The sequence below is a fragment of the Bos indicus x Bos taurus genome, chromosome 3, assembly GCF_003369695.1.
Source record: "Bos indicus x Bos taurus breed Angus x Brahman F1 hybrid chromosome 3, Bos_hybrid_MaternalHap_v2.0, whole genome shotgun sequence".
NCBI lineage: Eukaryota > Metazoa > Chordata > Mammalia > Artiodactyla > Bovidae > Bos > Bos indicus x Bos taurus.
The window spans coordinates 15366552-15391216 of record NC_040078.1 but is presented as its reverse complement, the minus strand read 5'-3'; the positions used below and the strand labels follow the sequence as shown (position 1 = coordinate 15391216).

Here is a 24665-nt window from a genome sequence, read left to right as displayed (position 1 = left end):
AATGATACCATGACAGCAAAGGAGGAGGAAATATAGAAGAGTATGATGTCTCTGGGCTTCCCTGGTGGCTCAGTGGTAAAGAATCTGCCTGTCAATGCAGGAGACTCAGGTTCCATCCCGGGTTTGGGAAGATCCCCTGGAGAAGCAAATGGCAACCCACTCCAGTATTCTTGCCTGTGAAGTCCCATGGACAGAGGAGCCTGGTGGGCTACAGTCCATGGGGGTCTCAAGAGTCAAACACAGATTAGCAACTAAACAACAACAATGTGATGTCTTTAAAGACAAGAAAGGGGAAAATTCAAGAGAAAAGATGCTGATTACGTGGGTTAAATGCTTCTTAGAGGTCAAGTGAAATGCATGCAAGCAGAGAAACGGCCACTGGGTCTGATACTTCTTTTGGTTACCGAAAAATCTGTTTCAAGAGCAGTGCCTAGGGAGAGGGAGGGGAAGGAGCCTGATGGGCGAGGAGAGAATGGATGTTTGAGTAGAAGGAAGGAAGAGAAAAAATGTTTGGCTATGAAAAGGGGAAGAGATACTGTGTGGTAGCTGGAAATAGATATTGGTGTCTTGAGAGTTTTCATAACGAAGAGAGATGCTAGCACAAATCTCAATGGTGATAAAGAATGATCCAGAAGAGAAGGGAAAAACTGAAATTTATTGAACGCTTAGTGTGTTAAGAGCTTTACAAACTTTCGTCCTCACAATGTTCTATGGATCAGGCAGTTGAGGTTAAATAACTTGCCCAAGGTCATGCAGTTAGAAGTGGTAGAGCTGAGAGGCCAGCCTGATTTTTCTGACCCTTCATGCCTCACCACCCCATTGCACAGGCATACAGCCCCCTATGCTTAAACAACCGGGACATGCCTGTGCCCTGGCCACAACCCCTGGTGAATCAGAGTTACTGTCACGCTGGAGGAACTGGACTTTATTTTCCTCCTCCAGCACCGGAAGCACAGGCATGCCCCCCAGAACCTGAACACCCATGCAGCACAGGACAGGAACTCTCCCAGGTCAGACGGCGGAGGCAAGCAGCAGGAGCCCCTAGAGGTAGGAGGGAAATGGATACTTCTGGGACTGTTCAGCAGGTTTCTCTGTGCGTCAGCCAGTGCAAGAGGTGCTGAGGGCTACTGTGGCCCCAGCATTCATCTGGATCTGTTCAGTGTTGGAGGACACCTGGGTCAGAGCCCAGTCTCCCGGCTGCCCCCATTGAGGCTGAGGCTGTGGGGACGGGTAGCACGCTCCAGCCTGCGGCCGGACAGGAGACGCCTCAGGGAGGAGCCGGAGCTCAGGTCGCCGCAGCTGCGAAGGTGGAGGCTCTCTTGGCCTGGCCGGCCCCAGGGGCTCCGGGGCACCTAGATGGGGCCACAGGAGAGAGCATCAGTGTGGCCCCTAACTCGAAGTTCCAGGCTTTCCTGGGTGTCTTCCTTGGCTCCCCTGACTCTACCTGTTTATGCCCATGGGCTCCATTCCCATTGGGATCTGGGGCCTTCCTGGACATCTGGAGGAAACGGGTGACCAGGCCCCGGCCTGGCCAGCTGCCCTTCAGGTCCCCCAGGGAGTGGGCTGGTGCAGGGCCCGAGGGCAGGGGGACCTTCTGGAAGGTGGGCACAGGGCGCCGCTTCTCTGCTGAGCGGGCACGGAGCAACTTGGGGGAAGGGCAATGGGCTAGACGGAAGAGGCAGGCTTCAGAGCAGAGCCCTGGAGAGAGAGAGAGGGAGAGTGGGTGGAATGGGAGGTGCAGAAAAGGCCAGGCAGCACTGCCCTATCCCCCACCCCCTGGGCACCAACAATGTGCCTAACCTGTATCTGCAGAGGAAACGGAAGCAGCTTCTTCCTCAAGCACTTTGGTATAAAGGTCCCTGAATTCAGCTGAAGAAGAGGGGAGAGAAACACAGACGGAGTTGCGAGTGCGCTGTAGACACCCCCACCCATCTCACCGCCCTCCTGAGAACCCAAGCCCAGCTCCTACAGCCCACTCCCAACCAAGGGGGCATTGTTACTGCCCATGTCTGCCAGCAACTAGATGGAACAATCCACCAAATCAGGGACTAAGGTGCCATCACTCTCTGCTGCATCCTCCCCAGTCCCTGGCACATAATGGTAATGACAAGCATGTTCTGTGCCAGGGCGGAAGCATCTGACCTGCATCTCTCCTCAGTAACGCCACAGTATGTACAGTGAGGTGCTGTTATTATACCCATTTTACAGGTGAGAAACCGAGGCTGGAAGGAGTAGGTAACCCAAGCTGGGGCCTGTGAGACTGGGTTCGAACAACCAAATCCTCTTTTTTTAACCACTAAGCTACTGACTGGTGTGTTTTTCACAGGTGACATAAGTGTCTGATGCAGGTGTGAACCAGAATTTCTGCCTCCTCAGAAACCCCAGTAATGTCCCAAATCCTGGCGGGCATCATTGGCCCTCTCACTCCCAGTGCCTACCCTTTCCTGAACCTTGTGGGGGCTCACCAGTGTTGCTGGAGGTGGTGATGCCTGGGTCACTGTGGGACCGTGGCAGCAGCAGCGGTGGTGGGGGAGCCGGGTGAGGAGGCCGGTGCCCCGGTGGGGTGAGGGAACCTGAGCTATCGCTGAAGCGGCGGGCCGGGGCTCGGGGGGAAGGGGCCGCAGCTGGCCGGCTGCCTCCCCGGGGGACCCGCCGCCTCAGCTCGGGGAAGCAGGGTCCCACCCAAGGCGGCCAGCCCTCCAGCCGGTGGCAGCTGCGGGCCGCTGTGGGGGCACCCAGTGAGGGTGGGGCTTCGGGGGCAGAGCAGGAATAGGAGCGGGCTGCCCTTGGGGGCCGCCGGGGAAGGGGGCTGTCCTCGAAGGGGCCCCGAAGGCCGCAGTCCAGGCTGAGGCAGTAGCCAGCGCGGCTGCGCTGAATAGAGCGGAAGAGCACGTAGTCAACGGAGCGCACGGAGCCCTGCAACTCCAGCAGGCACGAGTCCTCCGATGGGCTGGAGCCCCCCGGGAGGTCGCCAATGGCAGACAGCACCAGAGACCCGCTGTCCATGGACACTGTGGGCAGTAGGGGCGGCTGGGTAGCATCAGCCTGGCCAGGCGAGGCAGCGCCTCTTTCCTCAGGGCAAGCCCTTTGGGGGCCAGCCTGCCTCCAGTGTTACCTCAGAGGAGACCACTAAGTCCAGGATTCCAGGAAAACCCAACCCTCGCTTGTCACTCAACCACCAACTCCGTCTAATTTCTGCCCTGCCCCCCACCAGCTCAGCTATCCCAGGCGTCCGTCTTGGTCCACCCTCCCCACTTTCTGCTCACCGTCTACAATGGAGGCCACTCGCTCGCAGATGCAGGAGCCATCATGCAGCTGAGGATCAAACAGAGTGGCCTGCAGAAGACACAAGGGTCAAGCATCCAGCCCTGCACACCGACATGGCCACCCCATAGGCTTGACAGAGCTCTGGAGACCTAGATTCCAGTCCAGCTTTGTCACTTGGTCCAAGTCACTTTATGTGGGCCTCAGTTTCCACGTCTGTAAAATGGAAATAATTGTTCTTACCCCACCCACCTCACTACCTTCTCAGGCAGATCAAAGAGACAGTGGATGTTCTAGTGCTTTAGATCACGAGAACTAGTATTATCTTTATCCAGTACCAGCAGCTCACTCAGATTTTCAGGCTCTATCTTGGACTCCCCAGCCTGCACCAAGCCCTGCTCTCACCTGACTGTCTCCTCGTAGCCCCATGACGGCCTCATAAGAAGGGGGGCAATCAGTAGGGTATAAGGGCACTGGGCTGTCCATGGAGCCATTGTAGGTGATGCTGGCAGAAGGAGGGAAAGGGTCAAAGCCTGGAAAAGAACTATTCTGAAAAGATCCCTCCCCACCAATCTGGCCCCAGCCCCAGTCTCCTTCCTTAGCTCCCCCAATAGGACTCTGCTTGGCCTCACCTCTGCGCATCTGTTTCTGAGCTGCAGGTATACTCGGGGGGGTAGTACGGTGGCGGGGGCACGGGTGGTACAAATTCCTCCAGGTCCAGCATGGTGTGCAGGAGAGGGTCTGGGGGCGAGGAGGTACAGCCCAGAGGCCCCAAAGGGCCTGAGACTGAGCGTTCAGGCGCCAACTGCTGGGGAGCAAGCAGGTCAGCAAGCTTGGATTCTGGGAACACAGCTCCTTGATTCCCACATTCCTTTCTCCTCTACATTTTCTGACCCTGCCCCCTCCAAGAAGCTCAGTTCTGGCCCCTTCCTTTGCCAGAACAGGTTCCTCTTCTAACTGCCCCAGCTGAGGACCTTCACCTCTTACCCTGCCTATCTAGAAACTCCTCCTCTTAATGGACTCTTCTGCACCCAGAATCACTCTCTGTTCTGTCCCCACCAGCCCATCAACCCGTTATCCCTGCCCCCATCTAAGACCTTCTGGACTCTGCCCAACTTTTAGTCCCATTCTCCAATGCCCTGGGGCTGACATCACACATTTCTGTTACTCCCAGTGATTCCCCTTCTCACCCTCCCTCTTAAATATTCCTACAGTCAACATGCCTATTAGGTGAGCCACAGCCCCTGGTGCTCAAAAGCCAGAGCTGCAGCCATTCCCTCCCCCCAAGACCAGTCCCAGCACACAAACACCCCTGCCCCCAGCCTACCTTCTTGGCCTTGACCCCAGCTTCCCACTCACCGTGTGCACAAGGTCCAGGGAGAAGATCTGGATGCAGCAGACAATGGCAGAGAGGGTACAGATTATGGCGGCACAGATGGTGAGCCCACAGACGCTGAAGAGTAAGTTCTGGGGAAGGCGAGAGAGAGGAATGTGAGAGGAGCCTAGGGTGCAGTAAGTCCCACATATTCAGGGCCTGTGAGGACTCAGGAGGAGACACAAGAGTGCGAGCCAGAGCCAGGAAGATGGTGGGAGGGAAAGGAATGGTGGAGATGGGGTGCATGCTCACCTTGAGGGCCCCTCGGGCTTCATCACAGGTGGAGTTAAGAGCAATTTTCAGTTCCTGCCCCGACTCTGGACAGGGCCTAAGAAGACGAACAGAGGGGCAGCACACGCAGACCTTCCCATCCTGAGTGAGAGTGGAGAGAGTGAGGCAGGCTGAGCCCGGACAAGCCGAGCTGTTCCACACACCTCCCCCAACTAGCACACTCAGGCTTTCCCTCCTCAGATCTCACCAAGTTGCATTCTTGGAAGTCTCGGGCCAGCTGAGCGTTTTTACAGGAGAGAACAGAGCCGGCCATGCTGAGCATGACACAGAGCACCGAAAGCAAGGAGAAGAAGGAGATCTGGGGAAAAGAGGGCATAGACTCAGGGCTGAGACCCCCAAAATACCCTCTACCACAAAGGGAGCCACTCTCATGCACAGGCTTTTATGCCTGGTCAACATGAATGGAAGGGTCAGTTCCCTTCTTGGGGACATAAATGGGCATCCCCTCAGGTGCTAGGCACCTGCCTCCCAGTGGGCATCAGACCCTGGCACCTACCACTAGAGTGAACGGCCGCTTCCAAGACACGATGCCAACAACCCCGGAAAACGCCAGCTGGGGATAAAGCGGGCACAGGCTCAGCATGAAGGGGAGGCACCTGGGTGAGCCCCGCACCACAGGGTGTACCCAGCTCTGTAAGGAGTAAGAGGACCAGGAGAGGCCAGGATTTGGACTGGCAGCTGGTGTTGAGGGGTGGGGCCCAAGGAGCCTCCCCCACCCAACAACTGTGCACCCAACTCACCGAGAACCCAGCCCAAGACGGGCAGGATCTCTTGACGCTCTCAGTGGTGGTGATGGAGGAGGCCACCATGCTGAAGGTGACCACCAGGACGCCCAGGAGCACCTGAGCCAGCCCCAGCGTGAGCAGGGCCTGTAGCCAGGGTCGGTGGAGGCGGAGGTGTGTAAGGCCCCGAGTGCTGGGCCGGCTAGTCAGCGAGCGGCTGGAATCGCTAGGCGAGGGCATCATGCCTGCCGCCCGGTTGCCTGAGCCTTGCTCGGCACCCCCTGGCGCTTGGGAGCATCTCAGAGGTGCCCAAGGCCTCGTCCTTCCTCCTCTCCACCCCCCTCCCTCTAGAGCCCACCCCCTGGCTGGGTCCCCTGAGGCATGGCCCAGGGACTCCAGCTGGGGGGGAGTCCAAGGGGGAGGCCTCACGGAGGGGCCGCGGAGTGCTCCCTCCCCACCACGGGTACTGGACGGGCACCGTGCCCGTTACGGCGATGAGGACGCGGGGGCACCGGCTCATCGCATCTCCCTAGGGAAGAGGGGCGCCGAAAAGAGCCGGTCCGGGAGTGAAGAGAGGGAGACGTTCCAGAACCGGGAAGGGTGGGAGGGTAAAAGGCGAGAAGGATGGGAAAGAAGTCTAGAGAAGAGGGTCGGGTCGGCGTGGGGTGACTCTAGAGGCGCGGTCGGTGTGCCTTCAGAGTGTCCAGTTGGATCCGAGGCCGCCTGGTGGGGAGAGGCTGCGGCGCCACCGTCTCCAGGGTCGCCAGCCCCACTCCCCTTCCCACCATGCTCCTGCTCCCCTAGCTCAGGCTGCAGCAGGTCCAGGACTGGAGACGGGGGATGGGGGATGAGATGGTGCGGGAGGAGGGGCGTGGTACGAGGGCGAGCGCGGTGCACCCCGGGAGTTGTAGTCCCAGTCGGAGACCCTGGGGGGAGAGGGAGGGGGAGAGGAAGGGGGAGGGACAGAGAGGGATGGGGCGGACGGCCGGGCGAGCTGCCCGCCCCCGCTGGTCTGGCGCGGAGCTCCGGCCCCGCAGGGCCCGAGCTAAAGCTTTCGGCCGCCTACTTGGGCCCCGCCCAGCCTCTCACGCCCCTCGGCCGCTGCGTTCCCAGCAGAGGTAGCGGCTCTTTCTTAAAGGAGAAAGTCATTAAAGGAGCGGGGTGGAGAGCGGAGTTCCCTAGCAGCTCCGCGATTCCACGCCCAACCGGGGACTTCCCTCCCACTTCCTGCGCCAGCCAGTGGGCTCTGCTGTCCCGCCGCCACAGCTCTCCATTTACACTAAGGCCAGGTCCGACCTTCCCTCCAGAGTCCACAATTCAGCTTCCACTCCAGTCGCCTCCACTTTATCTTCTGTAAGACCTGATACTGCTAAGTTGCTTCAGTCGTGTCCGACTCTGTGCGACCCCATAGACGGCAGCCCACCAGGCTCCCCCGTCACTGGGATTCTCTAGGCAAGAGTACTGGAGTGGGTTGCCATTTCCTTCTCCAGTGCATGAAAGTGAAAAGTGAAAGTGAAGTCGCTCAGTCGTGCCGGACTCTGTAAGCCCTAGTTCCCATTAAAATTCCAGAAACGGCCATTTGTGTTCCAGTTCCATTTTCTTTTTATTTAAATAACCGAAGCAACAGCCTTGGCACAGCAGAGGGAAGCGGGTCGGGTGTGTAGTTGTGGCAGCAGTGTGGCCTGATCAAGGGGTGGGAGGGAAGCAGTGACTGGGTCACGGTGGGCTCCCCACACCCTTAAGTCAGGTTCAGCAGTCATGGTTGTATGATTGGGGGTACTATAGTGGAGACATCAAACAGTGATGTCTCAAAGTCCCAGAGACCTCAGGGATGGGGGCTAGTCGCCTCCCTCAGTGGAAGGGCCAGGGCATCCCAGTTAGGGGTCACGGGGCCCGGAAGGCATTTTCTGCAGCCCCAGCGGCTGCATTGGCAGCTGCGGTTCGCACCGCAGGGTTGGAGAAGACACCAGCTGCAAACTCTTGCTGGGCCTTCTGAAAGCTGGCACCTGTGCGGCGATACAAAGAGTGGATCTGCAAGTAGAAAGCACAGACTTTACAGCATGTTCCAGCCACTGTTAATCCCACTCCAATCTAATACCATCACGACCACTCACCAGCCTGTAGCTCTAGCTTTTCCTTCCTGGCTCCCTACCAACACACACGCACACATACCCTACAACCCCCCACCCCCGCCCTCCGCCGCTCAGGTCCATTAGCTGAGAATCCTTCCATCTGCCTGGCCCTCCCCAGTTGCTCCTGAATGTTCCAGTCAAGTCCCCAGGGACACGTGATATCACTCTCCAGGCCCCACCTACAGCCCCTCACCCGCTTCAGCATAACAATTCCCAGCACAGCAATGCCAGTGAAGAACAGGGCAACCAGCAGCATGAGTACAGCTACAGCTGTGTTGACCTTCAGCACCACCAGGGCAGAGATCCAGCCACTGTAAGGAGGAGAAAATACACGGAAGTGAGGAGAACTGTTCAGTTAGGTCCCAGTCCTTCCAGCTTCTCCACTGGTCCCGTCTTCATCAAACCAGGGGCCGTTTCCCTGTGGGTCTGGCAACTTGCCATGCACTACAGTCCCAAACTAGTTTAATCTCAGCTTCTGAACCATCCTAGCTCTCCAAGCTCTTCCAGACATCCTCACTCCAAACAGACCTTTCTGTTGAGGATGCTTCCTCTTCAACATGTGTAAACATGTCTCCTCCAGGAAGCCTCCTCAGACTGAGCATGTCCAGCCAGCTTTCCCTTAATCTGTCTGTCGACAGTACTGTCTGAGCTCTCTATCATGGAGGGTGTCCTGTACCCCTATTAAACCAGCATCTCCCAAGGATTAAAACCACAGTTCCTTTTTCTGAACAACTCCAGTACCCAATGCTGACTTGATCAGAAAGAGTGGGAGGAAGGGGTTAGCGTAAATTGCAGTCTCACAGACCTGAACCCCCAACCTGGGATGCCAATGGCCTGGAGGACAAACAGAACATCCTGGACGAAGAAAATGAAGAAGAAAACGAAGAAATTGAATGAACTGTCACTCCTGCAAAGAGAAAAGAATGGGAAGTGTAGGCAAAGAATCAGGGTTGTAGGAGCAGAAAGGGGCCCCTCCAAGTCCCCTCCCTGCCATCATCCCCACTGCCCCTTCTTACCGGAAAGCCTTGTACATGGGGCGATACCAGCAGACGAAGGAGCAGGGAGTGAAGAGGAGGATCCAGAGGATAGAGAGCCCAAAGCCTGAGCCATTGCTGGTCTCCACACAGAAGCTGGCCAGGCAGGCAAGAAAATTCAAAAGAAGAGCCAGAGTGCTACCTAAGGGTCAGAGGGACAGGATGATGGGTCAGTGAGAGCTCCTTCTCCGAGAAACCCACCCCACAACCCTCACCGAATGCGGCAGAGTAGGGAAAGGAAAGCAGCTTCCACCTTCACAGGATCCTCAACAGGGGAGACAACCAGCAAATCTCAACTATGTGTCATCCCATTTGCAAAGACTTTTAAAAGGATCCAGAATACATTTATGCATATGGACAAGGAGAAGGGGGAGAGAGCAAGAACGTACATTTACTAGAAGACTGGAGAATAAGTTCTGAGTACTGTAAAAGGAGTAATCCGGAAAATGCCAGAGAAATGAGCCTTCAATGATACTTCATTCAAAGTATCTAGTTCTGGGCGAGTGAGCTCCAGGAAAAGGAATGATGTACAACTTACTGCCCATACTTTTCTTTCAAAAAGGTTTCTGACTACTCACACATCCAGAGGTAGTACATGGTGGATACTGTCTTCTGAAATTCTTGGGGGATCTCCATGGAGATGTCCTGGAAAAAGCAGGGCTGAACCGGGCAAAAAGAAGGTAGAGGAGGCCAATTGTTCTGTCGAGCTGTAAGGCACAAAAAGAGCAGGAGGGTCCCACTAGTAAGACAGAGACCAACAAATCACTCCCCCTTCCTTTTACCCCTGGATTTTCTATTTCCAATTCGAGAGTTCAGGAAGACAAGAGCAAATAGGAAAAATTATATTAGTAGTGTTTATTATGACTTTTGTTTACTATGGCTTATAACTTCTAACCACTATGCCCAGGATTTGGGCATCTATATAACTATATAGTTATCTATGTAACTTTAACCTCACAACAATCCTGTTAAACAGGTACAAACATTATTCTCATTTTACAAGTAAGGAACCTGAGGCACTCAAGATTAAGTAACTTGCCTAAGAGCTCATCCTTAATAAGCCACTGCACCCAAATTCAAACTCTGCAATCTGGCTCCAGTGCCCATGCTCTGAGCTCCTTTTTTGAGACTTCAAAGCTGTCAGATGCCCTCCGCAACCCCATCAAGGATCCACTTACTAGCTGTGCTGCCCAGGGCAGCATGCTGGAGTTCTCGCTCCCTTCGGTCCAACTCCTCTGCCTTTCGGTTGAGCTCCTCCTGTTTCTTTAGCAGCTCAGCTGTGGCTGCTGCAGTTGAAGCCTGCCCAGTAAGAGCAGCCGGAAATGTGAGTCCTGAACCACAGGGATGCCCTCTCCCCATACCCCTACCTATACGCCCCCCTACCTGGGTGCTGTAGGAGCCATAGTTCTTGGGTTCTGTGGGGCTGAGTTTTCTTGAGGACTGCAAGGGTGGAGCTGAGGGTGGAGCTATCGGAACAGGGGCAGGAGGCTCATAGCTTGCTGGTGGCTGTTGAGTTTGGAAAAGACCTTAAGCGTCATCTAGTCCCCCATAACACAGGAGGCTAGAGTCTACTTGAATACCTTTAGACCTAAAACTCATTACCTAAAGTGGCAGCCCTTCCCCCAATTAGAAAGCTAATTATTGTGTTTATATCATAGAACTCTCTAATAACTTCCAGCTACCCTCACATCAAGTTCCTTAGCCAAGATTCAAAGCACTCATCTACGAAATCAACCTCCTTAAACTTTTAAAAAACTCTTACATTTTTATATTCCAGTGAGACAACCAGGTCTAGTTTTCTTCATCCCTTGCTTTCTAATTGTGTACCTAAGCATACTTTGTTTTCTCAACTCCAACCAAGCCCATCCCTTTTCATCTTTAAAAAAGCCTCCCCAGACAGGGTCTTCATCAGGCCCTGATAGAATCCAGGTAATCCCAAGACTGACATTTAGAACTCAAACTGAGATCTCTGGCCTTGATGTCTTTAGATGGGTTAGGCATCCCATGGCAGACTGGCCTCTTCCAGGGAGCCAAGATCACGGTGCTTCTTCCTTCTTTTGCGTGCAGAAACGTCCCCTGGACCTCAACACAGTGGCCTTGTTGGCATACCCTACCCTTCCCGGGCTTCCTGTGCTCTCCAGAATCTCACCTCCCGGGTCTCAAAAGGGTTGTAGACGTCAAGAGTAGCATAGTGCGTGCTGGGTCGATGCTGGATCACAGCTGGGTCCTGTGGGCAGAGAACTGCGGCTCAGTTGGCACCTGGTGCCTCTGCGGGAACTCATAGGGGCCTCTTCTCAATTGCTGTGGCTCCAAGAACTGCAGCTTGGGGCCACGCTGTTGTCCCAATATATCTGCCCCCAACCTTTCACCCCACACTACCAGTACCAGCGCCTTAAGGGGCAGGGCCCGCCCCCCAAGGATGCTCACTGGTTTGGAGTCGTCGTCACACCCACGTGGCGGCCCTTTCTCGGATCAAATGTCACGAACAGGAATACAAGTTAGCCCGACCCTCTAGAACCGAGAAACCACCCCAGCCGCCTAAAAGAGGCCGGCGCAAGTCACCTGAAAGGGGTTGTCAAGCTCGCCGGGCTCGGCGAAAGGGTTTCCACCGTCTCTGCCTTGAGCCATGTTTGCAACTTCGGCTTGGGCCGCCCCCTGCCCTCCACGCCCCTGCCGCGGCAGTGGCGGCGGCAGCGGCTCTCAGAGCTCCCTCCGCTCCGCTCTTCTCGGTCCGCCCCGCTTCCCCGTGCACGGATTGGTTGTACCGACCGGAAGGGTCACAAGGATCCCCGCAGCAGCAGCGAGTTGCGCCTGCGTCTCGAATAAAGGAAAAGAAGGAAGTACCCCACGTGACATCTCTAACTCTGTCTCAGTAGCCAAGTACCGCCCCTTCCCGACGTAACTTCCTTCGATTAACGAACTACACATCCCAGTAGGCCTCGCGTTAGAATCGCGATCCGTCCTAGCCTTCGCAAGAGAAGTATGATGGGAGTCCTCAGACCGGTGGTGGCGGTATCCCAGGAGCCCAGTTCAGGAAGTTTTTTATCTGCATTTCTGACCCTACCCTGGGGCCCAGCTATACTAACCGAACCTCTTTCCCAAACCTCATTATTCCAGATCAAATATGTGCTAACTTTACAACCCTTTCTTACAGTCAAATGTTACCCACCCATCGCTCAGATAAACTGGTAGCCTGAGGTTAATTTTGAAGGGTAAGATGGGACTCCCTTCGTTGCCAATCTAATCATCCCACCACCCCAGCACCTCCAAACCTCAAACTCCAGGGATGGGGGTCGGGTGAAGCACATCATTTTATTTCACAAAGACTGTACAAAATTCCTTATAAAACATGGTGTAGATGCCTTCTGGTTACCTCATTCTGCCCAGATCCAACTCAGCTGTTGAAGGGGCAGGTGAGGGTGGGAAGAGTGTGAGATGGAATAGCATTATGTACAAGGCAGGGGTTGAAGCGGTGGTACAAGTTCTTTCATATTTACACTATTTCACATATTCACAGGTACATAGGGAGCCAGGAGGAAGGAGTGAGCTCCGGCTCTGTTCTCTTGTATAAAAAAGCACCAGTGTCCTGGACTGGACACCCACTGCTGTTAAGAGACACAGGGGTGCCCAGGGACAGATCGTCACCGACTGATATCTCGACTGGAGTCCCATAACTTGGCGTTAGGTGGCTCAGCCCGAAGGCGGGCGAAGAAAGGGTGTTGAAGGGCTTCGCCCAAGGTCAGCCGCTTGGCAGGTTCATACTCTAGCATGCTTTCAATCAGATCGAAGAGCTGGTGGTGTTCCTCTGCCTCTGAGGTCAAATACCGCTGGTGGTGGAGGGCAGGAAAAAGGTGAGGCACGGTGCCTTGTAAGCCCCGCCTTCTTCAAGGCCCTAGCTTTCAATCCTCAAGGACCAAGGCTCTGCTCGTGACCATATGATGCTACTTGACTAGGACCACACCAGGGCCATTTCTGATGTTACAGCTCAACCTGCCTTCCCACTAGCACAATTATTCCGTCATACTCTCTGAAAGTTCTACTTATTTTTATCCTTGACAACTTCATGAATCTTCTTTAGCTCAATAAAATGTAAGCTCTTCAAAGGCAGTTTATTTTCTCTGGTTGGCTCAAGAAATAAATGGCTGTCTAACCTCATTCCTTCCATAAAACCACTCCCTTTCTCTCCTATCAACAAAAGATGTCTTCTTTCAGTTTTCCTCCCCTTGTTTCCTAACTCTTTGCTTGTGAAAGGCATTCCAGGGGCAAAACACCTTAAGAAGGAAGGGACCTCTGGGTGGTGGGCACTATTCACTCCCAGTCCGGCTCACCCGAAGTGGTTTGCAGTTTTCTCGAACGTAGCGCCCAGCTGATGTGTTCTCATCCCAATCCAGGCGACCCCGATAAAAATATTTCTGCTTCCTAGAGGGGAAGGGGGAAGTTAAGGAATCAGGAGGTTCCTCTTGTTATGGGATTTCTCCCATCTGAAAGTAGCTGAGGGCAAGCCAGGTGTTGAAGACAAAAGAAAACGTGATAGAGACCAATTCTGTGGCGAGAAAAGGAGAAGGGTTACATTCCTCCCACTCCAGGTTCACCTTGTCTTTCGGATCATCCGGGAAGGGATGGGACCCAAGATCCTTTCCATCATGGCTAGATGCTCTCTGTTGTCATGGGTCTGGGAAACAAAGACAGAACTGAGCAAGGGACTGAGAAGGGATACTGGGGTCTAGCTGTTAGGAAGCTAAACAATGTGGAGGAATGAGCAGGCAGATTCTCAGCAGAGAAGGAAATCAGGTAGAAGAACGCCTGGTGGTCTCATAAGACACCCAACCACTTACTTGGAAGAGGGTGAAGCCAACATAGTATTCGAAGATGATACAGCCTATACTCCACACATCACAAGGCTGAGACCAGCCCAACTCTAGGTAAGGATGGGAAGGAAAGGTATTATGAGGCTCGGGGCCCCCCTCACCACCATACCACCTCACATACTTGGACAAGATTGTCCTTCCCCCTCTTACCAAGAATGACCTCTGGCGCTCGATAATGGCGGGTGGAGACAATGGTACTATGGTGCTCATGGTCGAAGGTGGCACTGCCAAAGTCTACTACCCGCACAGCTGTGCTCTTCACACTGCGCTCATCCCGCTTCTAGGAGGCAAAGCAGGAAAAACATGAACCTCTGCACCGAGACTGAGAGAAAAAACAGACCAAGATTCTGCTGCTATTCTCTAAAGTGCTTCTGAGCCTTTATTAAAAAACCAACTCTGACCTCCTGCCTGCTCCCACACATGTCTTCTGCTTTTATAGCCTCCCCCATATCCATCAGATTACTTTAGGAATGGGGGAGAAAGAGGATTTAGGAGTAACTATAGAATAGCATGCATCTGAAGAGTATACCTAAGTGACTGGTATACAGTTTTTCGATAATATATAGCAGATAGCAAAGTGAGGAACAGCTTCCTTAGCTGAGATCCCCTTGATCTCCAGTTAGTAGAGCTGAGCTTTCCTTACAGAAAAGAAACCAAACCAAGAACCTTGTAAGCATTTTCATTATACAGGAAAGTTAACTGAAGTTCTGCTTCCAAATTCTCTTTGAATCTAAATCTTAAATCTTTCCCTTTCCATCTATTTTGGTATTCCGTTTTTTTCAGAGCCAGAGCAGAAAGTGTGGGAGAAAAAAGTAAAAGGGAGGACAAAAAGGGCTAAGAAAAAGGCAAAGTGGCGATGGCCGCCTGAGCGCACTGGCCAAGGGACAGACCCTGTCCACCTTACCTTCTCTAGGTTGTAGGTGAGCTCATAGTCCGAATTCACAAACAGAATATTTTCAGGCTTGAGGTCCGTATGTGTCAGCTTGTTATCATGGAGGACTGCAGAGGAGAAGGCCAGGTCAGGGTTGGTCCAGGTGGCCAGAATTACCTACTACCAGCTGACCCCAAGCTTGGTCACCTAGCTCAAAGCTGGTGAGGAGGCAGGTCCGGAAGCACTTGGCTGCTTTCTGCTCTACTTCCAAATGAAATGCCTAGTCTAACAAACTCTACGCTTATTAACATAGTTATATATATATTTCTCAAGCAATGTATAAAGATGGTTTGCTATGGTTTTTTCCTTCCCCTGGTCACACCTCGTGATATGCAGGGATCTTACTTCCCTAACCAAGGGCTGAACCCTGCAACAGAGCGTGGAGTCTTAACCAGTGGACTATCACAGAAGTCCCCATGAGTTATATCTTTGTGCTTTAACGTGTGTCTATCTGACTCCTGTGAATTTACTTCTGTGAAACTGTATTATTCTGATGACTGAGGAGGATGTATGTACTAGTCTGAATTCTCAACCTGGAGCCTTGGCTACCCCCTGCTCCCAGGTGGCTTGCTGAGAGCAGAGGGCACCTCAACTCCAGATGAATGCAAACCTCTAGCTCGAGGACTCTGTCTGTCTCCTTGTGCTTAGTGCCTGACTGACTTTCCCAAAGGGGAGCGAAGAAGAAGAGAGGTAATTAAGAGCTCTGACTTCAAATGCTTTCTTTTCTAGCTCCTGCTAGGTTGAACGTGGAGGAGAAGCCATCAGTGATGACAACAGTGAAGGAGTTAAGTCAGAAGAGGAAGAGATGCCAACACGACAGTGAATAGAAGAACTGCAGATTATCGAGTCGACTGTTTAGGGGCTTCACCAGTGTACAACTGAGACCAGAGAGGTCCAGTGGAGGAAGGGCTGCCCCGAGTCCGCCCCGGCCCACCCCACTCACACTTGACGGCCTGGCACAGCTGGAAGGCCATGTGGCGCACTTGGTGGATGGGGTAGGGCAGGTAGTTGTTGTCTTTGAGGAAATCGAAGGTGCTAAGGCCCAGAAGCTCAAAGGAGATACACATGTGGCCATGGTAGTCAAACCAGTCAAACATCTGGACACAGAGGCTGGGAAAAGAGATGGAAGGGGGATGTCTGATGAGCTCCCATCTGTCCACCACCCCTCCAACAAAGAAGGACTACTGCTGCTGACTGCACATACTTGGATAAAAACATGCCAGCTATTATCACCAAGAAAATTCAGTTCAACTACAGAATGGCCTTTCTGGCAGACCCAGGAAGAGAAGTACTACTTGACAAACTTCAAACCATTTTCCTGCAACATTTCAAATAGTTAAACAGGAGCTGCTGAGTGCCAGGCTCCAGTGTGGACCCTGAATTGTCAAACTGCCACTCCATCAACACGACCCCAGCTCCCGCTCTTGAAATTCACTCACCATCAGCCATCTCTGGGCCCATGTTTACACCTACTTATGTCTTTCAGTAATCCTCTTAAATTTTACATTATGCAATGTGTGTGAACAGAAAGACTACACATAAACACCTGCAACTTCATCAGCATAGTTCTATTAAAATTTAAAGTACTTTTTTGATGAAAAATGTTGATTCTCAGTCTTAGGGCCATTTCCAGGGCACATTCCTACAAAGGTCATCCTGAGTTGGAGTTCAACTGCAGAGCAATCTAACTGTCCTCAGAACAAGGGGAATGGATTACAGAATGTCACAGACCCTCCCTTCCTGCCCCTCCTTCCTTCCTTTCAGTAACAGTAATGTTCTACTACTCTACGATGATGAACAGAAGATGAGACAGTCTACAACTCCTCTGCCTGTCTAGTCCATGTTGGGAAGGTTTTCCCGTCTTGAGGTGTAGCCTCTCAGATGCCCCACATATTCCAGCACCGCTTACTTCTTGTTGTCAGGGTCCTTCTCATTGATTTTCTCCAGCACATTGATTTCTAGGCGAGCTGCTTCCTTGTACTTTTCCACATTTTTAATGATCTTCAGGGCAACCCGAGCCCCACCCCTACAGGATGGCAGGAAAGGCTTTTGCTGGAATCTCAAGAATATCTAAGAATGAACAGGGCTGCCTGGGGATTAAGAAATCCTATCTTTGGCTCATTAACCAAAAAAAGCCCCAGATAACCCTCACTACCTCTTTATGGCTAGCAGGTGTGGAGTCTGGAATGGGCTGACATTTACCTGCGATGGTCAACACACTGTACAACTCGGCCGAAGGTCCCCTCTCCCAAGGTGCTTACAATTTCATCTGAAATGAAAAAAGCAGGGTGGGGGAGAAGGGGGGAAGAAAGGGTGGGGAATGAGTTCAGTTTGAAGAAAAAAGGGCACAGCAATCTGGGGTGAGGAGATGAAGGAAGGGGGAACAGATACAGATGGTCACAGGGGAAGAAAACCCCTGCGTGATTCCCACCACCTTTAACCCAGGGGCCATGAGAGCTGGGAGTGGACAGCAGAGGTCAATTCTCAACAGCAACTCAAACCACCCAGATAAACAACACCACTGAGAAAAGGCAAAAGAGGCTGTGGCTTGGGTTGGCTCAGGACGTTAGGATGGCTATGGGACCATTACAGGCTATAGGATTGTTACGATTTGGCTTGTACATCGCTCTTGTAGCCAGTCCCCGACGTGGTAGATGAGGTGGCCCTCAGCGTCGTCCTCTACACTCTTGGCTCTCCGGCTGCTGTGCTGCTGTCGGGGGGCGGGGGGGGTCGGAGCAAGCCAGGTGTCGGAGCGGGGGCCGGAGGGAGGCGGGGTGGGTGGTGGAGGGGTCACCGGTCACAGGCGCCCAGCCAGGGGGGACAGACAATGATGGGGGACAGTGGAAGGGAACACGTCAGATGCAGTAAGGCGGATCGGGGTGAGAAGAGAGAGCGGCGCGCAATCCCAAGTCCCCAAACCCAAAATGGGAACGGGGAGAGGCACGGGCAGAGCGGAGAAGTGGTGTTGTTGCCAATGTCACCCACAACCCCATGCTCTACACGGTGCCCTTCCAGGCAGGCACAGGTCTCCCCTTGCTCCCACCCAAGCCCACCTGCTGAGGGGGCCAGAGTCCAGGGCTTGGGGGAAAAAGGCTGTTCAAAAGCAAGGTCCCCATTAGAAAATGGAGGCCTCTCGGGGGTGGAAGAGCTGCTCCCAACACAATAAGCCCAGCATGCCAGGGAGGGCACGGGGATTCACAAATGCTCTGTGCCCATTCACCTCCGAAGCAGATTCAGGGCCCTCCAAGAGCTGGAGAGCTTCCAAGCGAGCACCTCAGTGTTCATGCCCCAATGTTCCTCACTTACCGGGGTCCCAGAGGGCTGAAGAAGAGTGGGGAGAGGAAGGGCCTGGGCTAGCACTCACCGAAGATGAACGGCTGAATGTCCGGCTGCGCCGTCTCCGCCGTCGGTGCTTCCTACGGCTGCTGCGCTGGCTGCGGTAACTGCTGTTCTCCCGATGGTACTCATAGGAATGCCGGTAGTCTGTGTCATAGTAGGCTTCTCCCCGATCTCGGCTGTAGTCGTTGCGCCTGTAGCTGCCACAGTATCGCCGGTCATACGCCCTCCGATCGGATGAACGATCATCATAGCTGCTGTTGGACAACACACATCCTAATTAGGTGCATCTGTTCAGGTCACAGTCCTTGCCATACCATTTAACGAGGTCCCCCCTCACTGAGGAAAAGCAGTACCGTGAGAAAAGTAGTTCTCACACACTCAAGCCACTCTGAGAGGAACAAGAGCCAGGGCAGTGAAGTAACTAAGCACAGAGGATGATCCCCACATCTGCACATCACCGTAACCTCTAAAAAGACATCTGCGGGACAACTCCTCCTGAGGGCCTCCTCCTCTCCTCCAGAGATGTAATGGCATGAAGAGCTGTTTCTTTCTCAAGCCATTTCTGACTGACATGCAGCTTTGCTCCAAACAATCCTTAACCCATCCCTTCCACTGAACATGTGGCTGACTTATTAAAACCATGGAGACCTAACTCTGTTTTATCTATTAACTGATAAGTCATCTCAAGTTCCTAGTCCTTTGCATTTGCTTTCCCTTTGCCTACAACACTTCTCTTGTCATTCAGGCAAGCTTAGATGCCACGTTCTCTGGGAAGTTTTCCCTGATTTATACATCTTGCCCCACTGCAATCAAACCTGCTGGAGGCTTCCTTAGCCCCTTTCAAACATACTTCCTCTACGATAACATTCTTAACACCACAGTGTAAATGGGTTAAGCATCACGTAATATTAACTACTTAGGTTGAAACTGATAAATCTTTGTTGAATAAACAAATAAGTGAGTGGGTCTAATTTGAGTTTTTCTTCCTGAAGCCTCACCTTCGGGAACGGACATGGTAACTGTCTTCCCGTCGGCGCCGCCGCGTACGGTCACTGCTGCTTGACCAGGAGCGGCTTCTTCGTCGCTTATGCTTTCGGCTCCGATAATGCTCGTGGTAACTCCCTCTGCTGCCTCTCTCAGAAGAGTGGTACCTTCGAGGATGAGGCATCTGTAAGGATAGGGAAAGGAGAAATAGTAGGGGCAGGATCTGAGTTTTCCGAAATCCCCTCCAAGGACTGGCTGCCCTAGAAATGCTGTTTTCTGTTCTTCAATTCCAACTTTTTTTTTTTTTTTTAAACCACTCACAACTCCTCAGTCTTCCTCTGGGCTTACAATTTCTCCTTGATAAAGTAGTATACTAACTCTGGTTGAAAACTTTAGGAATCTTCCTCCTACTCAGCTCATTGCTCTGTTCTGATCTTCCTCAAACAGGGTCTCATGATGACACTCAGGTCTGGGCCACAGCTCATTACAGGTGAGACTGTGCAACTCACGAAGACTGCAACAATTCATCCTTGGCTGGTATCTAGGGTAGATCTGTGGCATTCTGAGTTCCTCACAACTCAAAGAGAATATGATTTACTATACAATATTATCACAAATGTTTTACAATTACTCAAAGTGTAGATTATCTCCCCAAATAGGCCATCCATGTCCTGAGGGCAGGAATCCAGTTTCCCAGGTTTCCAGGTATAGTTGTGTAAACCAAATATAAGTAAGTTTCAGGAATCTGGGTTTGGCCCTTTGAACTATCTCAATCATTTCTCACATCACTGGCCAAATCTCCCATAGTCTTAATACAATACAGGAGGCTCCAGGCTGCAGTCAGCTTCACATCCAGCCTCCCCTCTTTTGTGCTTACTAAGTACAGAATAACTGATGTTTAATTAATACCAGCACCAGTAAACTAAGTTGGCCACCTTTCAGTGATTGGATTGAAATGGCATGATGCACAAACTCTTTTTTTTTCCTTCAAGGAAAGAATCAGAGAGAAGTCAGTCAAAATCAGGGAAGATGAGACTAGGAGGACAGAATGAGATAAATCCAAAGATAGCAGGGACAGAAGTCTTCTTGGGTGGGTGGGGGTTTTTCAGCATTAGGTGCAGAAAAGGCTTAAGAGGCTCCAACATCTGGCTCCCATTTTGAGCTACTTCTCAAATTGAGGAGGAGGGTGGCATTCGATTCATTCTTGGCCCAATAGTGCTTAAGACAACCAAGAAGATGCAAACACACTATTCTAACAGGTAATCCAAGTGTGCTTAGGACAGCCACACAAATGTCATCTTATCACATACACACTGCCACCAAAGTTCCTCACAGGCTTTCCTTCTCCCCATCCCCCAAGTATCTCCAGCCTACAACCTTTCTCAACTTCTTTTATCAATTTTTTCCCCTTTCTCACTTAGAAAATCCAGAACTCACTCCTGAAGTCAAACTCTCTCCTTACCCTCCAAGTGACACGACGGTTCTCTGGTCCAACTTTGATATTCTGCTCTTTCTCATCTCTGAAACCACTCCTATTCGCACTCCATCACTCCTTCTCCTACTTTGATCTCTCCCAACTTCCCTACTGGTCTTCCCAAAATACATCTAAGGCAGGTCGACCTTCCACCTCATCTTCCTACACTGCACCTCTGCCACTTTCCAGGTTTCAGCCCCTAGAAATGGGGCTCTAGAATGGGGCTTTTCAGCCCCTCTCCTAATCTCGTCCGGGGCCCTTGCCCCCAGTCCAATCTTCTCTCCGCCCGCCCCACGGTCGCCGCCATCTTTCCGCGCGGCCCCGCGGCCCGCCAGCCCGCGCGCTCACCGTTCTGGCGGCGAGGCCCGTGCGCTTGTCCCACAGGAAGTCCGTGATGGCGGCGGCACTGCGGCCGGAGTCCCGGCACCCCCGCGGCGACGAAGTGCGGCTCCACCCCCCCAACCCGAGACCCTGGGACCTCCCGCCTAGTTCCCGGGCTCCGCTCCAGTCCCTCCCGCCCCGGCTCCGTCCCCGCCCCCAGGATTCGCTTGGCGCCGCTCGCACCGCCCCCGCCCGGGGCCCGATCCCTGCTCGGTCTCCGGCTCTGGCCTCTCCGATCCGCCGCCGCCACCGCGAGCGAGCACGTACGCACGTCCTGCGTCGCTTCCCAGCTACCCCTGGGCTCCGCTCCCCCCCCCCCACCCCAGGGCCGCGCACGCCTGCGCGTCCTCGCGTATCTCGCTGCCGTCGGCCCGTTGGAGCAGAGGAGCTGCTGGGGGCGGAAGTTCATGGGGCGGGGAGAGAGTCGCCGGGGATTACCGGGCAGAGCTGCCCCACCTAGTGTCCTTCCGTTCAGTTCAGTCGCTCAGTCGTTTCCGACTCTTTGCGACCCCATGAATCGCAGCACGCCAGGCCTCTCTGTCCATCACCAACTCCCGGAGTTCACTCAAACTCACGTCCGTCGAGTCAGTGATGCCATCCAGCCATCTCATCCTCTGTCGTCCCCTTCTCCTGCCCCCAACCCCTCCCAGCATCAGAGTCTTTTCCAATGAGTCAACTCTTTGCATGAGGTGGCTAAAGTACTGGAGTTTCAGCTTTAGCATCAGTCCTTCCAATGAACACCCAGGACTGATCTCCTTTAGAATGGACTGGTTGGATCTCCTTGCAGTCCAAGGGACTCTGAAAAGTCTTCTCCAACACCACAGTTCAAAGGCATCAATTCTTCGGCCCACAGCTTTCTTCACAGTCCAACTGTCACATCCATACATGACCACTGGAAAAACCATAGCCTTGACTAGACGAACCTTTGCTGGCAAAGTAATGTCTCTGCTTTTGAATATGCTATCTAGGTTGGTCATAACTTTCCTTCCAAGGAGTAAGTGTCTTTTAATTTAGGCGGTGTCCTTCCGTAGTTTTCCTCAATCTTTTACCTATTTCATGAGACTTCTGTGTCTTGTTTTGTTAGGATTGATAGGTTTGAAGGTTGAAAAGAAGGACTTGTCGTTTACGGGATGTCGCCACTCTGCTAACTTTTTGAGGCTTGTGATGTGGTGTGATTCTCCAGCATAGCCTCTAAATATTCAGTTCTTAAAAAGCAGTTCGACAACCTAACCACAGCAAAGAGGGCTCCCACCTTTCCTCTTGAACAAAAGCTATGCACTTTTGGGAGAGGAGTGGGGCATCGCCGTGGAGGTAAGGTTTGAAAAATGGAGTGATGGAGAATCAAGTGCCAAAGAAGGGAAAATTTGAGAACTTTATGTTATGTACTTACACATAATATATGAGAAGTGTAAATTTACTGAATTAAAAAATAAAAAGGAAAAAGAAGGAGGCATTGAGAAAAACTAGGTGAGTTAAACACGCTATAGGAGGACTTGAGCAATAATAAGGGAAATGATGAAAGTGAAAGAGAAGAGTGAAAAAGCTGGCTTAAAGCTCAACATTCAGAAAACGAAGATCATGACATCTGGTCCCATCACTTCATGGGAAATAGATGGGAAACAGTGGAAACAGTGTCAGACTTTATTTTGGGGGGCTCCAAAATCACTGCAGATGGTGACTGCAGCCATGAAATTAAAAGATGCTTACTCCTTGGAAGGAAAGTTATGACCAACCTAGATAGCATATTCAAAAGCAGAGACATTACTTTGCCAACAAAAGTCCATCTAGTCAAGGCTATGGTTTTTCCAGTGGTCATGTGTGGATGTGAGAGTTGGACTGTGAAGAAAGTTAAGCGCCAAAGAATTGGTGCTTTTGAACTGTGGTGTTGGAGAAGACTTTTGAGAGTTCCTTGGACTGCAAGGAGATCCAACCAGTCCATTCTAAAGGAGATCAGCCCTGGGTGTTCTTGGGAAGGAATGATGCTAAAGCTGAAACTCCAGTACTTTGGCCACCTCATGCAAAGAGTTGACTCACTGGAAAAGACTCTGATGCTGGGAAGGATTGGGGGCAGGAGAAGAAGGGGACGACAGAGGATGAGATGGCTGGATGGCATCACCGACTTGATGGACATGAGTTTGAGTGAACTCTGGGAATTGGTGATGGACAGGGAGGCCTGGCGTGCTGCGATTCATGGGGTCGCAAAGAGTTGGACACAACTGAGCTACTGAACTGAACTGAACTGAAGGGAAATGAAAAAAATAACCCGAGGATAACTATATTCAAGTAAAGAAATATCAGAGGGGGGCCAGGATGGAAGATAATCAGATGGAGCTTACATCAGTTGGCCAGAAATAGTTTAGAAAAAGTTCCTAAAATAGATGAGGAAGGATAATAAAGAGGTGAGGAGGAAGTGTAGTTCACTTCCTCTTCCATGAACACTTTCCCTTATTCATTCAACAACCATTTACCAAGTGTCCACTTTGTGTTCAGCATTGTGTCAGGTGTAAGGCTCCTGTTCTTCAGAGCTCCATAATCTAATGGAAGAGAAAGACCTGTTCCATAAAATAATGGCAGCCTTGTGACAAGAGCTGTTATGAACAGTGGTGCCCTGGTCACTGTAGGGAAGCTGTAGACTAGACCCTAGCTTGAGAAAAAAGAGTTATAAATGTGTGCCTAGGTTTCCTAGAGGAGATGACATCTGAACCAACTGTTGAAAAGTGAATTGGAGAAGACCAGGCAGAGAAAATACAAAGGTCTAGAGACAAAGCAAAACGAAGCATTTAAACAGAATTGGAGTCCTGGCTTTCAAGAGAGGAACTATCAGAAGAGAGGTTGTTAAAACTAGTCTAGATTTTACAGGGCCTTGTATGTCATTCTAAGGAGTTTAACTGTAATCCCACAGAAGATGGGGAAGTTTGAAGGACATTAAGCAAGTAATAAAGCTACATTTGGATTTAGGAAGGTAACTCTGGCAGACTGGAAAACTAATTGCCGTGAGAAGTTTAGAGACCCCTTAAGAGGCATCTGAAATAATCTAGGTGAACAAATTCTGAGCGCTTGAAATAAGGCAGTGACAATAAGAAGTGGAGATAAGGGGAAGAATTTGAGATATTTAAGAACTTTTAGGGAATTCCCTGCCAATCCAGTGGTTAGGACTCTGCACCTTCACTGCCAAAGGCCCAGGTTCAATCGCTGGTCAGGGAATCAAGATCCTGCAAGCTGCCCAGCACGCGCCCCGCCCCCCAAAAGAGAATTTACAGCCCTTTCCATCCCATAGCGCTGTAATTTACCTGTCCTGTCTGCAAGCATAGACGAGCGCTGGCTTTATGGACAGGACTTTGTGTTCATCCTTGTGTTCATCCTCAGCGTCCACTCAGTGACTGGCGGAGTTGCTCTTGGTGAGGGCTGGCAGATAAGTTTGGAAATTAAATACTAGAGGGAGCAATATGAAGAAGTCAGAGGAAAGGAGTATGCCTAGGAGAGTGTTGCGAGGGAAAAAAGTGAAATGCAGGAAGTCCTTAAGGCAGAGTGGATAAGAGGAAGCTCAAAAGCCATTCCCCATCTCTTCCACTGGTTCCCAATTCCTCGTCCTCGCAAGCCTCACGAGCTACAGCCAGCGTCCGGTTTTCCCGCCAGTTGCGGACGGCTCCGCCTCCCTGACGCTCAGTGGATAAAAGCCCTTCAGCCCTAGACTACGCCCTCTCTGTTGGCTCTGCAGCGTTTCCCCTCCTCTTCCTATACTTGGAGGACGGCCCACATTGGCTAAGCCACGCCTACTTCAGTGTTCCTCAGGTTACGGACTATATTGGTCCCGCCTCTTTCCGAGAAGGCTCTCGGTCGACCCCGCCTCCGCCCGCCCTGCCAAGCCTC

The 24665-nt window shown here is 52.1% G+C and overlaps 3 protein-coding genes across 10 annotated transcripts; all 3 read right to left on the bottom strand.

Annotated features, from left to right (window-relative positions):
• Positions 1-636: 636 nt before the first annotated feature.
• On the bottom strand, positions 637-6689 carry FAM189B (family with sequence similarity 189 member B). 4 transcript variants are annotated; one of them, XM_027531164.1, is made up of 12 exons: positions 5671-6689; positions 5427-5561; positions 5118-5228; positions 4892-5011; positions 4624-4731; positions 3897-4072; positions 3670-3769; positions 3267-3336; positions 2466-3011; positions 1801-1869; positions 1445-1698; positions 637-1352 (listed from the first exon to the last, which is right to left on the bottom strand). In XM_027531164.1, the coding sequence occupies exons 1-12, from the start codon at positions 5893-5895 to the stop codon at positions 1179-1181; spliced, it is 2088 nt and encodes a 695-aa protein (XP_027386965.1). In that variant the 5' UTR covers positions 5896-6689; the 3' UTR covers positions 637-1178. The 4 variants fall into 4 exon arrangements, with proteins under 4 accessions (XP_027386965.1, XP_027386966.1, XP_027386967.1 ...); XM_027531165.1 differs by having other exon boundaries at positions 3897-4069; positions 5671-6687; XM_027531166.1 differs by having other exon boundaries at positions 5427-5483; positions 5671-6685.
• Positions 6690-7230: 541 nt separating this feature from the next.
• Positions 7231-12016, bottom strand: SCAMP3 (secretory carrier membrane protein 3). Its single transcript, XM_027531200.1, has 9 exons — positions 11381-12016; positions 10968-11045; positions 10202-10324; positions 9997-10117; positions 9397-9525; positions 8801-8960; positions 8590-8691; positions 7978-8095; positions 7231-7683 (listed from the first exon to the last, which is right to left on the bottom strand). The coding sequence occupies exons 1-9, from the start codon at positions 11444-11446 to the stop codon at positions 7537-7539; spliced, it is 1044 nt and encodes a 347-aa protein (XP_027387001.1). The 5' UTR covers positions 11447-12016; the 3' UTR covers positions 7231-7536.
• A 95-nt stretch (positions 12017-12111) lies between these two features.
• CLK2 (CDC like kinase 2) lies at positions 12112-21133 on the bottom strand. Of its 5 annotated transcripts, none has more exons than XM_027531168.1 (13): positions 20763-21133; positions 18955-19124; positions 17982-18210; positions 17240-17327; positions 16820-16886; positions 16527-16643; positions 15561-15727; positions 14591-14685; positions 13837-13966; positions 13654-13736; positions 13411-13490; positions 13147-13237; positions 12112-12645 (listed from the first exon to the last, which is right to left on the bottom strand). In XM_027531168.1, exons 2-13 carry the CDS (start codon positions 19122-19124, stop codon positions 12460-12462), a joined length of 1503 nt encoding a protein of 500 aa, XP_027386969.1. In that variant the 5' UTR covers positions 20763-21133; the 3' UTR covers positions 12112-12459. The 5 variants fall into 5 exon arrangements, with proteins under 5 accessions (XP_027386969.1, XP_027386970.1, XP_027386972.1 ...); XM_027531169.1 differs by having other exon boundaries at positions 17240-17324; positions 20763-21041; XM_027531171.1 differs by having other exon boundaries at positions 17982-18207; positions 20763-20913.
• Positions 21134-24665: the final 3532 nt, after the last annotated feature.